Below are 15,200 nucleotides of genomic sequence, written 5' to 3'. Positions count from 1 at the left end.
TGCTGCTGACCTTGGGAATGATTACCTCCTTAAATATGGCACCCTAGGTAACTCACAAACCTAATCCTGGCTCTGTTTGATTCAAAGTTTTCTGAACCTACAGCTTAAAGCTTCTATCTGGCAAGCAGAGGACACTGAAATTTAAGGAAAAGGAGATGAAAAATAGCTGCTCTATTTGGGCCAGAGTGATGTTATATAATAGTGCTGCCAATGGCCAGCCCAGCCTTCAGCCTAATATTAAAGAGACTGCCCTCCAAGATTTCAGTAGTAGCCATCTTATTTTCATAATTTTCTTGACCCTGTGACTGTAATCATATTTCTTCCCTCACTGAAACATTATTTAGTAGAAGGTTTGTTAATTTCCCACTGGTTGGGGATTTTGAAATTTAAGTTGTGCTGTGATCAGAGGATTTGTTTAGGATTGACCTGAACAATATTTGCTTATCTGAATTTATAAAACCTCTTGTGGCCCAGTGTAGGATACTTTTTTGTATTTCATGCAGGTGTAGAATTCAACTTGTATTTTTTATGACTTATTAATTCTGTTGTTGAATTCATATTTATTTTTATTTTATATATCATAGTCTGATAATGGTGTGTAATATAGTTTACTATAACTGAGTTTCTATTACATGTATTTCTAAAGACTTTTGTTTCCTGTTTTACATTGCAATGTTTTTTGGTGCATTTGGTTTCACAATGTCTTTTTATACTATATGCATATTTTGGCACCTTGTTTTTTTAACAACAGTACATATTCAGAGTTTGTCTTTTGATCTGATCTGAGATTTTCCTACTTACATTTTTCCTATTTATTTACATTTGCCTTATTCGTTACGAGTCTAACTTCCATCATCTAATATTCTAGTGTTTTGATGTTTTTTTTTTCTTTTCATTCTGTGGTAAAATTCTGTCTTTAGTGATTTAAAAAATTAAAAACTTTTGGGGGCACCTAGGTGGTTCAGTCAGTTAATTGTCTGACTTCGGCTCAGGTCATGATCTCATGGTTCGTGAGTTCAGGTCCCACATCAGGTTCTGTGCTGACAGCTCAGAGCCTAGAGCCAGCTTCAGATTCTGTGTCTCCCTCTCTTTCTGCCCCTTCCTCACTTACACTCTGTCTCTCTCTCAAAAAATAAACATTAAAAAAATTTTTTTAATTAAAGGAATTTTTTTATTCAAGTAAAATTAACACTGTTATATTAGTTTCAGGTGTACAATATAATTATTCAATAATTCTATACAGTTCTCAGTGCTCAATAAGATAAATGTACTGTTAATCCCCTGTATCTACCTCACTCATCCCCCCAACCCCCTCCCCTCTGGTAACCACCAGTTTGTTCTCTGTATTTAAGAGTCTGTTTTTTGGCCTCTTTTTTTCTTTCTTCATTCATTTGTTTTGGTTCTTAAATTCCACATGTGAGTGACTGACTTACTTCACTTAGCATTATATCCTCTAGGTCTATCATGTTGCTACAAATGATAAATTTTCTTTCATTTTTATGGCTGAATATTCCATTGTATATATACCACATCTTTTTAAATCATTCATCTGTGGAAGGACACTCAGGTTCCATATCTTAGTTATTGCAAATAATGCTGCAATAAACAGAGGAGTGCATGTACCTTTTCAAATTAGTGTTTTCATTTTCTTTGGGTAAATAGTAGTGGAATTACTGAACTATATGGTAATTCTCTTTTTAATTAAAAAAAATTTTTAATGTTTACTTATTTTTGAGAGACAGCATGCACAGGAGAGGGGCAGAGAGAGAGCGAGACACAGAATCTGAAGCAGCCCCAGGCTCTGAGCTGTCAGCACAGACACAGGGCTCGAACCCACAAACCATGAAATCATGACCTGAGCCAAAGTCGGACGCTTAACTGACTGAGCCACCCAGGCACCCTCTCTTTATTTTTAAAAAGATTTTATTTATTGATTTTATTGATTTTTTTAATTTTTAATTTTTTAGAGAGAGTGTGTGTGTATGAGTGGGGGAGAGGAGAGAGCAAGGGGGGGGGGGAGAGAGAGAGAGAGAGAGAGAGAGAGAAAGAGTCTTAAGCAGGCTCCATACTCAGCACAGAGCCCAATGCAGGGCTCGATCCCACAACCTTGGGATCGTGACCTGAGACAACATCAAGAGTTGGACACTCAACTGACTGAGTCACCCCGCTGCTACTAAAGATTTTATTTTTACTACTTTTAAATGTTTGTTTATTTTTGAGAGAGAGAGAGGGAGAGCATTTATGCAAGCAGGGGAGGGACAGAGAGAGGGAGACAGAGAATCCTAACCAGGCTCCAATGCTGTCAGCACAGAGCCCAATGCAGGGCTTGAACCCACGAAACATGAGATCATAACCTAAGCCAAAATCAAGAGTCGGATGCTTAACTGACTGAGCCACACAGGTGGCCCAAGATTTTATTTTTAAGTGATCTCTATACCCAACATGGGGCTCAAACCCATAACCTCAAGGTCAGGAGTCACATGCTGTACCAACTGAGCCAGGTAGGCACACCTCTTTTTAATTTTTTGAAGAACCTCTATACTGTTTCCATCATTGCTGCACCAATTTGCATTCCCAACAAAGTTTCCTTTTTCTCTACATCCTTGGCAATGCTTGTTATTTCTTGTGTTCTTTATTTTAGCCATTCTGATGGGTGTAAGGTAAATTATCTTATTGTAGTTTTGATTTGCATTTCCCTGATGATTAGTGATGTTGAGTATCTTTTCATGTGTCTGTTGGCCATCTGTATGTCTTCTTTAGAAAAATGTTTGTTCACGTCCTCTGCCCATTTTAAATCAGATTATTATTATTATTATTATTATTACTATTATTATATTGATGTTGAGTTATATAAGTTCTTATATTTTGGATATTAACTCCTTATTGGATATATCATTTGTAAATATCTTCTCCCACTAGGTAGGATGCCTTTTTGTTTTATTGATAGTTTCCTTCGCTGTGCAAAAGCTTTTTATTGGTGTAGTCCCAATAATTTAATTTTTCTTTTCTTTTCTTTGCCTTGATGTCATTTTTTATGATTCCTTGCTGTTTCTTTTCCATTTACAACGTGACAAAGTGTCTGGTACACTTCTTGGTACAAGGCTCTTGATTTTTGCTGCGTGAATTACATTTTCCCTTTTTTCTCTTGTAATAGTTTACACAATAGACATAATGCTTCCTACAATGAAAAAACATATGAAATTATACTATTTTTAAAAATAACTTTTGTCTTCATTTTATGTAAAACAAAGACTTAATGTCTGGCTTTTTCTGCCCTCTTTCTTCCTTTCTGGTTTTTCACTGCATTAATCTAAGGTTAAAAATCCAATTTAAAAAATCCTTTTTCTCACTTTTTTCTTTTGCTTTTTGTTTGTTACCATAGCAACAACAATCATTTCAACTTATCAGCATCAAACAGTCTCTACTGAGTGGTGTTTTTGTTCAGTTATCTCTCTATCTTTAGCTAGTTTCAAGGCTTATTGCCAGTTCTTTTCCCTCATTTAATCATTCATGAGTTTCTGATTCATGTCTTGGTGGCTTATTATACAATTCTGAGCAATTTTTGCAGAAAAGGGAGTTAGTTGGGTAGTGTATTAGTCAGAAACTCTTGTGGTTTCAAGAGACAGAAACCTACCTCAAACTGACTTTACTAAAAAAGAGAATATATTGGCTCATGAACCTGTAAAGTCCAGATTCAGCTGATTTCGGCCTCAAAATGTGTCATCAGGAAATTGTCTCTATATCTGGACTCTGCTTTCCCTATCCTGCCTTCATTCTCAGAGGGCATTTCTCACATCATGGCATGTTTTGCCCCAACTCATACTCACTCCCCTAGAACCCCAGCAGAAAGGGAGCACTCTTTTTCTGATTGTTCCTATAAAAGTCTGGGCCAAGTTTCATTGGCCTGTATCAGGTAACGTGCCCATCCTTTGAACCAGTGTCTGTGACACTGACTGGGTCACATGCTTACTTATGACATGGGGGTGGGGCCAGTGCTCCAAACCACTTAAGAACATACAACAGTCAGTTTGCCAAAGAAAAATTGGGTTATTGCTTCCAGAAGGAGGACTTAATGATGGGCAGGCAAAAACAGAAGATGTCCATTGTTTTCGAAGATTTTACAGATCTATGAACTGCCACCACTCTAGAAGGATAATAAGGAAGACATCCAGGTGGCCAGTTGCCCATCTAAGCAGGGTTTTATGCTTAGATAGTGGTTTCACATGGTCTTATAGTGTTCCAGAACCTAGTTCTCTGCTTTGTGTTTCCAAATATTTGTTGCTGTCAGTGTAGCTAGATGGTTGTTCCCTTTGGGCCTGACTCATGCTAACTTGACTCAGCAGAGACTGATGTATATGTAATTCCCATCTTAGGATAAATAGTAATTGCCAAAGGACCTGAACAGGGCTGTCCTCTGGTTAGTGAACTTTCCCTGCTGAAAACCACAAGCGAAGCCAAACTCTAATCATAAGGTTATTTAGCACCCATGGAACCAAGCAAGAGAAGTTCTCTGGAAAAAATTAGTGGCCATGATAGTGTGGTGGCTTTAAAATGTCCACCAATGCTGGAAGAGTGAAGAGAGAACATGTCACAGGGTGAGAGATAGGTATGTGGTATGAATAGAAGACAAGAGAGTGCCATAGGGAGCCCCTGAATTGCTTTAAGAAGGGAAAAGACATGGTCAAATTTGTTATGGGAAGATTAATCTGGGTACAAGGAGAAGCAACTGGAGATGGGCCACACTGAAAGCAGAAGGATTAAGGTTACTATGGTCCTCTAGGTGAGAGAGTTGATCAGTAGCAGAATGGCAGTGGGGATGAAGTAGATATGTTTAAAACAGTGCTTTTCAAAACTGTGTAACTCTGTGTGATTGGCGGATGCTAGACTTATGGTGATCATTTCACAATATTTACACATATTGAATCATTATATTGTACATCTGAAAGTAATGTAATGTCATATGTTGATTATACCTCAATAAAAAATAAATAGTGCTTTTCAAAGTTTAATATGCATACAAACCACCTGGGGATCTTGTTAAAATACAGAGCTAGATTCAGTATGTCTGGGTGAGGGCCTGAGATGCCACATTCCTAACAAACTCCCACACAATGCTGACACCGCTCGTTTGGACACCATACTTCGAGTAACAAGGATTTTAGGACTGTAATTAAAAACTTTTTTAAAGATTTTATTTTTAAGTAAACTTTATGCCCAAAATGGGGCTCAAACTTACAATCTTGAAATCAAGAGTTGCATGTTCCACCAACTGAGCCAGCCAGGTGCCCCAGGATTTCAGAAATGTTAAAGAAACAGAATTTACAGGAGTTTGTGACTGGTTCAATGCAGGGAGTGGGGGAGGTGAGAGTTGGCAACAAGGGAAAATGGTAAGGAGTTGCTAAGGATCATACTCAAAATTCCAGTTTGAGTATCCAGGTGGTGATGCTATCCACAGATACAAGAGGAGGAACAGGTTTGGGTGGAGCAGATAATAATAAAAGATAACATTTATTGAGTACTTGCTATGTGCCAGGCTCTTTACATATGTTGTCTTATTCTGTACAAAAAACAAACTTATGAGGTAGGTACTATTATGATCTTCACTTCAAGAGTGAGGAAACTGAGGCCAAGGTCATGCAGGTAGTAAGTGGAGCAGCAAAACTGAAACCCTCTAGCACTCTGAGTGCAGAACTCCTGCTCTAGCTATCAGCAATTTGGACATGTGGAGGTGAAGCATCTGTGGGGATGTCATATAGTGTTATGTAGGTTGCGTAGGTTGTGTACATAGGTATAGGTTGTGTAGGTAGGTATAGGTTGTGTAGATAGACAAGCTGACCTGGAGTTCAGGAAAGAGATTCTGAGTAATGGTTTAGGAGCTGGGAGGAACTCAGGATTGGAGGGAATAAAACCATCCAAGGAAGGTTACAATTTACTTCCTCAGAGTGCTGTCAATCTTTTCCATCTTCCTTTTGCATTTGATTATTACAAAGGAGGAATCTGAAAAAAAAAAAGTGTTTTTTTTTTAATGTTTATTTATTTATTTTGACAAAGAGAGAGGGCAGGCGAACAGGAGAGAAACAGAGGGAGAGGGAGAGAGAATCCCAAGCAGGCTCCACACTGTCACCATGGAGCCTGACTTGGGGCTCAACCCCATGAACCATGAGATAATGACCTGAGCTGAAATCAAGAGTTGGACACTTAACTGACTAAGCCACCCAGGCACTCCAACAAGTGTTTTTTTTTTTTTAATAAATAATTTTTTTTCCTTATTGGAGACTGTATTTGTTCTTTATCTCTGAGATTTATGAATTTTCCAGATTACATCTTGAAATTGATTTATGCTTAATTTTTCTGGATCCCAGTGAATTCCCTCAGTTTTCCACCTGCACCTCAGATGTTTTCAGAACTAAGGAAAGTTTTATTATAATTTAAATTATTGCCTGTAATTGATTTTCTCTGTCTTCTCTTGAGCAATGCCTATAGCTTGATGTTCTCCTACTCATTTTTTCTTAAAGAATTCCATCACTTTGAATTTTTCTCACATTTATCTTCTGTATTGATGATTTGTTCTTTTGCATTGTCAAATCTGCTTTTTTACTGCACTATTGAATTTTACTTCAGTTACTACAGTTTTCATTTCACAGTACACTCCATTTATCTTGGCCTGTTCTTTAAATAATATTTTTTAATGTTAATTATTTATTCTTATTTTTTTAAGTTTATTTTGAGAGTGAGTGAGAGAGAGACAGTGGGAGGCACGGAGAGAGAGAGAGGGAGAGAATCCCAAGCAGGCTCTTTGCCATCAGCACAGAGCCTAATGCAGGGCTTGATCTCACAACAATGAGATCACGACGTGAGCTGAAATCAAGAGTCAGCTGCTTAACCGACTGAGCTACCCAGGAGCCCGTACTGGCCTGTTCTTCAAAAGATACAATCTTTTCTTAATAAAGAATAAAAGTGAGGTGTATTCTAAAACTGTGTTCTGCTTAGTGCACTAAGTATGTTTCAAGGAGTAAGTTTTGGCTCCAGCACTTTCTTTCTTTCTTTTTTAATGTTTAGTTTTGAGAGAGAGAGAGAGAGAACAGGGGAGGGGCAGAGAGAAAGGGGGACAGAGGATTCCAAGTGGGCTCTGTGCTGACAGCAGCGAGCCCAATGCGGGGCTAGAACTCAAAAACGGAGAGATCATGACCTGAGCTGGTCACTCAACCAATGGAGGCATCCAGGCGCCCCTCTGGCACTTCATTTCTTATCTCATGTGCCACATATTTACTTCCCTACAAGGTTTTTAAAGAGTTTGCCTATTCACTTTTGAGACTAATTGAAATTTGCTGATGTGCAGAAGTCACGAGTTGAAGGCTTTCAAGATCAGTGTTGGACAACTGGGATGCAGGATCTTACATCCTTACTCCCTCCCTCTCCACAGATGGCCTGGGAAATGGCTCTGAAGCAGTGGCTGCATCATTTGTTTCATTGTCTTAGCTATTCTTGGTTTTCACTTGCTTTAGGATTCTGATATTTATTTTTCAGCCTCTGGTGCTTGTGAGTACTTCCAAGGCTTCAGTTTGTTTGTCTCGTTTTCTCTACATCTTAATGTTTGGGTTTTAGCGTTTCCATCCTTGCATTTGTTTCAGTATGTCCTAAGCTTCTGTCGATCTCTACCTATCTGGGCCTCAGTCCCTGAATCTCAATGTCTTTCTTTCTCCACTACCTTCTAACCCTTTACCCTGCTTTATATTTCTTCATAGTACTTATTACAACTTGGGTATTTTTTTTTTACCTCTCTTTTCTTTCTTTCTTATCTATCATCTCCCTCTAGAATGTTGATGCCCAGAATAATATAGATGTTCAACAAACATTGGTTGAACGAACCTGTCTGATTAGCGTATCCGAAATCTCTCACTTTAGTCTCCACCTTTGTGTTTCACACTTTCTCAGTATTCAAATGTCTTTTGTGGTCTCGGTCAAGCCTTTCGGTTTCTGTCCTTGTCTCAAGGCTTCTAAGTTTGTGTGCGGGCCACTGACTGGCGCAGGCCTGCTGCAGGCCTGTGGCCGGTGTGTGGTGCGCTGGCGTCCCTCATGCGCTGTCCTAGGTCGTTCCCTGACTCAGTCAGTACCCCGCTCCGGGGCTTTCCCTTCCCTGACAGTCTCTCCGGCTCAGCGATACACACCCCGACCTGACGCCTCGGTGTCCTTCTGCTTCTCCAGAGCCGCCTCCCGCGCCAACTCCCCCGCGAACGCACGTGACCACGCAGGGCGGTGACTCTGCCGCCGCCGCAGTGCTCCGCCCAGACCTCGCCGCTTCCGCTGGCCATTGCAGCCCCGCCCCGAGGCGGGGAGAGCCAATCCTCGTACACGTTTCTTTGCTCCGCCCCGGCGCCCTCCTCGGCGCTCGCCCCTCCCTCCGCCCGCCGGCCCGCCCGTCAGTCAGTCAGGCAGGCAGTCGGTCCGAGTGGCCGTAGGCTCTGTAGCTCTCCTAAACGGTTCCCTCCTTGCTCTTTTCTGGTTAGCGTCGGCACCTGCACCTGCAGCGGCGCGGTCCCTCCGAGAGGCGCGGCGTGAGCCGAGCGGCGGCCGCGGAACGTTGAGCCTTTCGCGGCGGAGGCGGCGGCGGCGGCGGCCCGGCAGCCAACATGGCGGCGGCGGCGGCGGCGGGCGCGGGCCCGGAGATGGTCCGCGGGCAGGTGTTCGACGTGGGGCCGCGCTACACCAACCTCTCGTATATCGGCGAGGGCGCCTACGGCATGGTGTGGTGAGTGTCCACGCCCGCTCGCAGGCCGGGCCACGCCCGCCCACCCCACTGCCTGGGGACGCAGCGGACGCAGCCGCGGCCTCTTCCGCGCCCCGGCCTCCGGCGCCGCTGCGACCCCAATCCATGACTTCACTGTGGTCGCTGCGCCGGGGGCCTCAGGCGGGGCCCGGGAGACTGTCGAGGTTTGGGTGTTGCTCGCGGCGGTTCGCGGGCCGGCCTTCTATTGTCGCGGGGAGGGGCGTAGGGGGCGGAGGCCAGCACCCGGGGACCCCCAGACCCGGGCGCAGCGCGGAGTTTAGAGCCAGGATCTCCGGGAAGGGAACGGAAGCGGTCCCTCATCCCCTTCCACCTCCCAATTTGCTAGCATCAGGGCCTTCTTTTTGACATCCGATTGTAAAGCCAGGAATTCCTTCAGAGGTTTGTCGACGGTGGTGTTGGCCGCGGTCTTGAAAGGGGTTCGCCTCGGCATGTGTGCCGAACGCCGAAATAATGATCTTCCCTCTCCCGTTTTCCTCGACTTTCGTTAAATTTTTTTTTCGGTGATGCTAACGGTGCTCTCCTGCGCAGGCTTTCTATAAAAAGCATTCGTGGCAGCAGTGTTAGTTATGAAATATTTTAAATTTGAAGTTTTTAAATGGATTTTAATACCCATACTGTTTGCGTTTCATGAGGAATAAGCCAGTACCGCTCTCTTAATTTATTAGAGTCGTTTGGAGTTGGGCCTGATCTCTTTTTTTTTTTTTTTTTTTTCTTTACCCCGAGTGAGTTCTCTTGCCAGCAGAAATGTATTCAGACGTTTTAGCACAATTGCTGTGGACTTTTCCTATTAATGTTTTAGCCGTCAATATGTATGCACCCGTAATGGAATTCTTGTAGAATCACATGCAACCTCCCTTATCTTCATCCATATCCCTCAGAAACGTTTGTAGTTCTTCGAACTAGCTGTATTGTTTTGTGATGAGGACTTAATGGAAGTGTAGACTCCCTTACACCTAAATCGTCTTGTGAATGTGTTTTGTTTTGAATGAAAGAAGTAAACTAATATTTATTGAACACTTGGTGGCAGGTGCTTTTCTAGGTATATTATTTCATTTTATTTGAACAGCCACCTCGAAGAGGAAAAGGTGGTGATATCCCTCTTTCAGGTGAGAAAGTATTTGTAAGTGAAGCAGATTCTTAGTCATACAAGTAGAGTCCAGACTTGAGATTGTAGACTGAGGTCCTATTTCAAATGCTGCAGCTCTATTATACCTTACTGTCCTTAAGTGGTGTTATTAATAACTTCAGAATTTTAGCATATATTACTGTTGTAAGTAAATATGTTTTTGAACTGTATTCAAATTTGAGTGATTGTGATTTTAGAAATGCCATAAAGGGCATGTTTTAACAAGTATCTTTGAAAGACTTAAAAAAAAAAAAAGTCTAATTGAATCTTGACCATTTTCATTTTCTTGAGGATCAAAGTGCTTCACATATACAACTGTGAAAAGTAGTGAACTCAGAGGGTTAGGAGCCAAAAGAGAATTTAAATTAGGTCAGGTCAAAAGAAATAATGCCCTAGAAGGTAACAAAGTACTGCTCACAGCATCACTTCTCTAGCATACATCTGATTGCTATTGCACCTGCTGGTAAGTATGCCGGTAAACACATCTCATGAGAAGCTCAGAATTGTCCATCAAGTCCTTGGGCTCTTTTAAAAAATCCTACATGTAAAATATGGACTGAAAAAATCTAGTTTTAGGACACTTCACTTGAAAGGTTTTTTTTTTTTTTTTTTTTTCCTTGATAAGATTTTTACCAGTCTGAAGATAACTTACATATAGTATTTCTGTCATTGTCATAGACTTACTTGATTTTCTGTCAGAGGAGATGCCAAGTACTTTTTTTGAAAAATTTGTTTAATGTTTGTTTATTTTTGAGAGAGAGAGAGAGAGAGAGCATGCATGCGTGAGCAACTAGGAGAAGGGCAGAGAGAGGAGACATAGTATCCTAAGCAGGCTCCAGACTCTGAACTGTCAGCACAGAGCTGGACATGGGGCTCGAACCTACAAACTGTGAGATTGTGACCTGAGCCGAAGTTGTACTCTTAACTGACTGAACCACTCAGGCACCCCTAATGCCAAGTAATTTTTTTATAGTAATTTTCCTTTCCTGAGTAAAATCCAAATATAAGTATAATTGGAATTATAATTCTGGGTCCAGGTTATAGCTTTTACTGTAATTTTCCTTTCCTGAGTAAAATCCAAATATAAGTATAATTGGAATTATAATTCTGGGTCCAGGTTATAGCTTTTTATCCTCATCTAAATAAGAATTTAATCTGCATTGCACATTCTTAGCATTTAATAACTGTTGATTGTTTATGGGGGGCTTCTTGAATGAAATGTTAATATTTAAATAGTGATATTTTTTTTTTTTTCAACGTTTATTTATTTTTGGGACAGAGAGAGACAGAGCATGAACGGGGGAGGGGCAGAGAGAGAGGGAGACACAGAATCGGAAACAGGCTCCAGGCTCTGAGCCATCATCCCAGAGCCTGACGCGGGGCTCAAACTCACGGACCGCGAGATCGTGACCTGGCTGAAGTCGGACGCTTAACCGACTGCGCCACCCAGGCGCCCCCAGTGATATATTTTTTTTAACGTTTATTCATTTTTTTTGATAGAGACAGATCGTGAGTGGGGGAGGGGTAGAGAGAGAGGGAGACACAGAATCTGAAGCAGGCTCCAGGCTCTGAACTGACAGCACAGAGCCCGACGCGGGGACCGTGAGATCATGACCTGAGCCGAAGTCGGACGCCCAACCGACTGAGCCACCCAGGCGCCCCTAAATAGTGATATTTTAAAAAATGTGACCCTTACCGACAGAGTTAAAGATTTTCAGGCAGTTAGGAATTTTGCCTTTTTTGTGCAGAGCCCTTTCCTAATCATTATATGGAGGGTATAAAGATGAAGAGTGGAGTTTGAGTTGGGTCTTTAAGAGTGGGTATGATTTTGATGGATAATTGGCTCAAGTGACAGTTTGAGTTGTGGAATCTAATCTTGGGAAAGTATTTAGGTGGCAAGCTGTAGAGGACTCTAAAGGCAAAACTGAGTTTGTATATTTGTGCAATGAAGAAGCATCAGTGATTTTGAAAACAGGCAGTCACATGGTCAATTCTTAGATTTTTTTGGGAAGATAGATCAACACTGATGGAGATGATAGAAAAAAAAATTTGGTGGGGGGAATCAATTAGGCTATTGTAACTGCCTGGGTGTGAAGTGATAAAGTGGCATTGGAGGGTAACAGAGGTGTTGAGAGACCTTATTAAGATTGAGTCCATGGGGCGCCTAGCTGGCTCAGTTGGTAGAGCATGCAACTCTTGATCTCAGGATTGTAAGTTTGAGCCCCATGTTGGGTGTAGAGATTACTTAAAAATAAAATCTTTCAAAAAAAAAAAAAAATCCGTAGTGGGCTCTTCTCTGAAGTATGATAGAAAGACTGAATTATGGCAAGTGTGGGAAGAAGTAAAGGATAATGCAATCTTAAAGGGTAAGAGTCTTAGAGATGGGTTTTGGATTTAAGAGGGATTTCTGAGACCAGGATTTCTGAGATTGCATATGGGCATATTTGTTAATTCTAAGACTTCTAGGCTGGGAGCCTGGGAGGATAGTGGTGCTGTTATCAGAAGAGAAATACTGGAGGTAGAGCAGGCTTATTAGGGAGAAATAGTGAGTTCAGACTTGTTAAGTTGTGATGACTGTAGGCCATTTAGGCTATATCCAGAAGGCATCTTGAAATTTAGAAGAGGGAAGTTGAAACTGGAGGTGAAAATTTATGTAAGTAGTAATCTTGCATGGATGAGTACAGATTCTTATTTGAGGTCATTGATTAAGCGAAATTGCAAGCAGATGTGTATATTCATCTTTTTAGTAAACAATCCATTACATTCAATAGATTTTCAAAGGGGTCCGTTGTCCCAGAAAGGTTGAAGAACTACTGAGGACAAAGATAACCCAGACAAATATTATTAAGAGGTAGGCAAAGGAATAGGAATCTGAGGACTGGTGAGATGTAGAAGAATCAGAAAAAAAGAAAAAAATGTATGACAGAGGAGAAATTGAAGCTGTGCATGCTTGTTCATTTATTTTTAAAAAAAAATTTTTTTTTTCAACGTTTATTTATTTTTGGGACAGAGAGAGACAGAGCATGAACAGGGGAGGGGCAGAGAGAGAGGGAGACACAGAATCGGAAACAGGCTCCAGGCTCCGAGCCATCAGCCCAGAGCCTGACGCGGGGCTCGAACTCACGGACCGCGAGATCGTGACCTGGCTGAAGTCGGACGCTTAACCGACTGCGCCACCCAGGCGCCCCTGCTTGTTCATTTATTAACTAAGATAAGTATTTTGAGTAAATTGAGTTTGAAATACTTCCTGAATATGATTGAGACATCATACTGGTCACCTCCATAGAGATACTAGTTGAAATAGAGATACTTTAAGAGTGGATAAGATGAGAAAAATATGTCAGAACTGAGTCAAAGAAGTGCCTCACTTTAGGTGTCAGTAGAGGACAAGTTGCAGAAGAGGACAGAGGAAGTGTGCTACAGAGACAGGACAACCAGGAATTCGCATCATCACAGGAACCAAGGGAGACTGTAGTCATAAGGGATTGGCATTGAATACTGTAGAGGACAAACAATGCAGCTTGAAGACAAGCTATTAGACTTGTTGATTTTTCTACTCTCCTAAAAAAAAAAAAAAAAAAGATAGTTTCAAGCAAAATTTCAGTGTGATCATCTTCCTAATGGTTTAACATCCTGTCTTACTAAAACTTGTTGATTATGGCAGACTAGTAGAACCACCGTTTAAATCAGCACTTTGTTTGTTTTGTATACATTAATTAATCCTCATAACCACGCTACAAATGTGGTTGCTCTGTATGAAAGTGAGGAAACTTGAGACAGAGAGATGTTAGTTAACTTGCCCAAGGACACACAGCTAGGAAATGATAGAGCATCCCAGCCTGTATGGTTCCTAAATGATGTGCTACCAAAGATCAAAGTTGAGAAAATATATGCTTTTAATAACAGGAAAAATCTGTTGTCTCCTTGCTTGTATCACTTTTTAGCCTTTCTAAAAACTTTCACATAAGGTAATTCAGAAAATATTTATTGGGCACCTGTTATGTGCCAGGATTCACATGGTCTCTGCCCTGTAGTACTTTTTAGTCCAAATAGTTGTATGGAATTGAACAGTAATACAGAGTATACCAGTCCATTCAGAAAGAATATGTGTAACGATTTGAGAAAAAGGAGGCCTGAGTGATGTGGAGCTGTTGGGCTGTTTCTATGGCTTCACAGACTTTTGAGCTGGGTGTTGATGTATGATTAGGATTTCGCCTTGAATGTGCATTCTAGGTAAAGGAAAATGTACATGCAAAAGCAGCACATTAGGTCAGGAAAACCACAAGTTGTTTGGGATGGCAGGAGTATAGGGTGCCTTAAGGAGAAAGCTGAAGTTGAGACAGTGGGATGGGCAGGGTCAAATCCTGAAGGACATTGTTTACTGAGGAGTTCAGTTTCATTTGTTAAGTGAGAGTCATTAAAGGATAGTCTTGTCTCTGCCAGTTCCTCCTCAAATTTTGTGAATTATGTTCCCCTCTTTGTCTTTTTTATGCTTTCTACCTGCTCTGCTTACTCTCTTTTCTTTCTGCTTATCTAGGGTTACTCAGTGGGTATGACTTTTATCCCCTTTCCAGGGGTATTTTGAAATGTCTTTGGGTTTTGTTTTGCTTTGGTTTTGTTTTTTGTTTTTTGTTTTTTGTTTTTTTTTTTTTTGGTTGTTACATTGATTGGGGAGTGTTATAGGCCTTCCATTTGTAGTGGTGGAGGCAGGTATGCTAAACGACCTACAGTGCGTGGTACAGTCCCTGTGCAGGAGAATTGTCCTGTCAGGATGCTAGCAGTATACCCCTCCAACCTTAGCAAAACATCGGTCCCTGTTCAAGTCCTGACTTCCTCTAAGGCTCATCTCCTCCATAAACATACCCTTACTGCTGTCTGCTGTTAGCACTCCCTCCCTTCCTAAAACTCTGCTAGGTCATTTGTACTACCTGTTTGAAAGGCAAGACTAGCAGTAGTGTATATCATTTATCGAAGCTCAAGACAAATGGATCTGGGATCAGATTCTTAGTTTTGCTTGTTAATTGTTAATTTTTTTTAAGTGTTTATTTTTGAGAGGGAGAGAGACAGACAGACAGACAGAGCATGAGCAGGGGAGGGGCAGAGAGAAAGGGAGACACAGAATCCAAAGCAGGCTCCTGGCTTTGAGCTGTTAGCACAGAACCCGACCGACGTGGGGCTCGAACCCAAAAACTGTGAGATCATGACCTGAGCTGAAGTTGGACACTTAACCGACTGGGCCACCGTGGTACCTCAATTGTTAATTTTTTTTTTTTTTTTTTTAATTTT

At 41.3% G+C, this 15,200-nt stretch overlaps 1 protein-coding gene across 1 annotated transcript in view; it reads left to right on the top strand.

Moving 5' to 3' along the window:
* The first annotated feature begins 8,389 nt into the window (after nt 1–8,389).
* MAPK1 (mitogen-activated protein kinase 1) overlaps nt 8,390–15,200 on the top strand; it is a 109,475-nt gene continuing 102,664 nt past the window's right edge. Inside the window, exon 1 of the mRNA XM_045457640.1 lies at nt 8,390–8,749. Coding sequence (XP_045313596.1) covers nt 8,631–8,749 — 119 coding nt within the window. The 5' untranslated portion in view covers nt 8,390–8,630. The remainder of the gene's footprint in view (nt 8,750–15,200) is intronic.

This window comes from Leopardus geoffroyi, chromosome D3 (assembly GCF_018350155.1).
Source record: "Leopardus geoffroyi isolate Oge1 chromosome D3, O.geoffroyi_Oge1_pat1.0, whole genome shotgun sequence".
In the NCBI taxonomy this organism is placed as follows: domain Eukaryota; kingdom Metazoa; phylum Chordata; class Mammalia; order Carnivora; family Felidae; genus Leopardus; species Leopardus geoffroyi.
The sequence above is the reverse complement of the archived record's forward strand: the minus strand, read 5'-3'. Positions and strand labels throughout refer to the sequence as shown.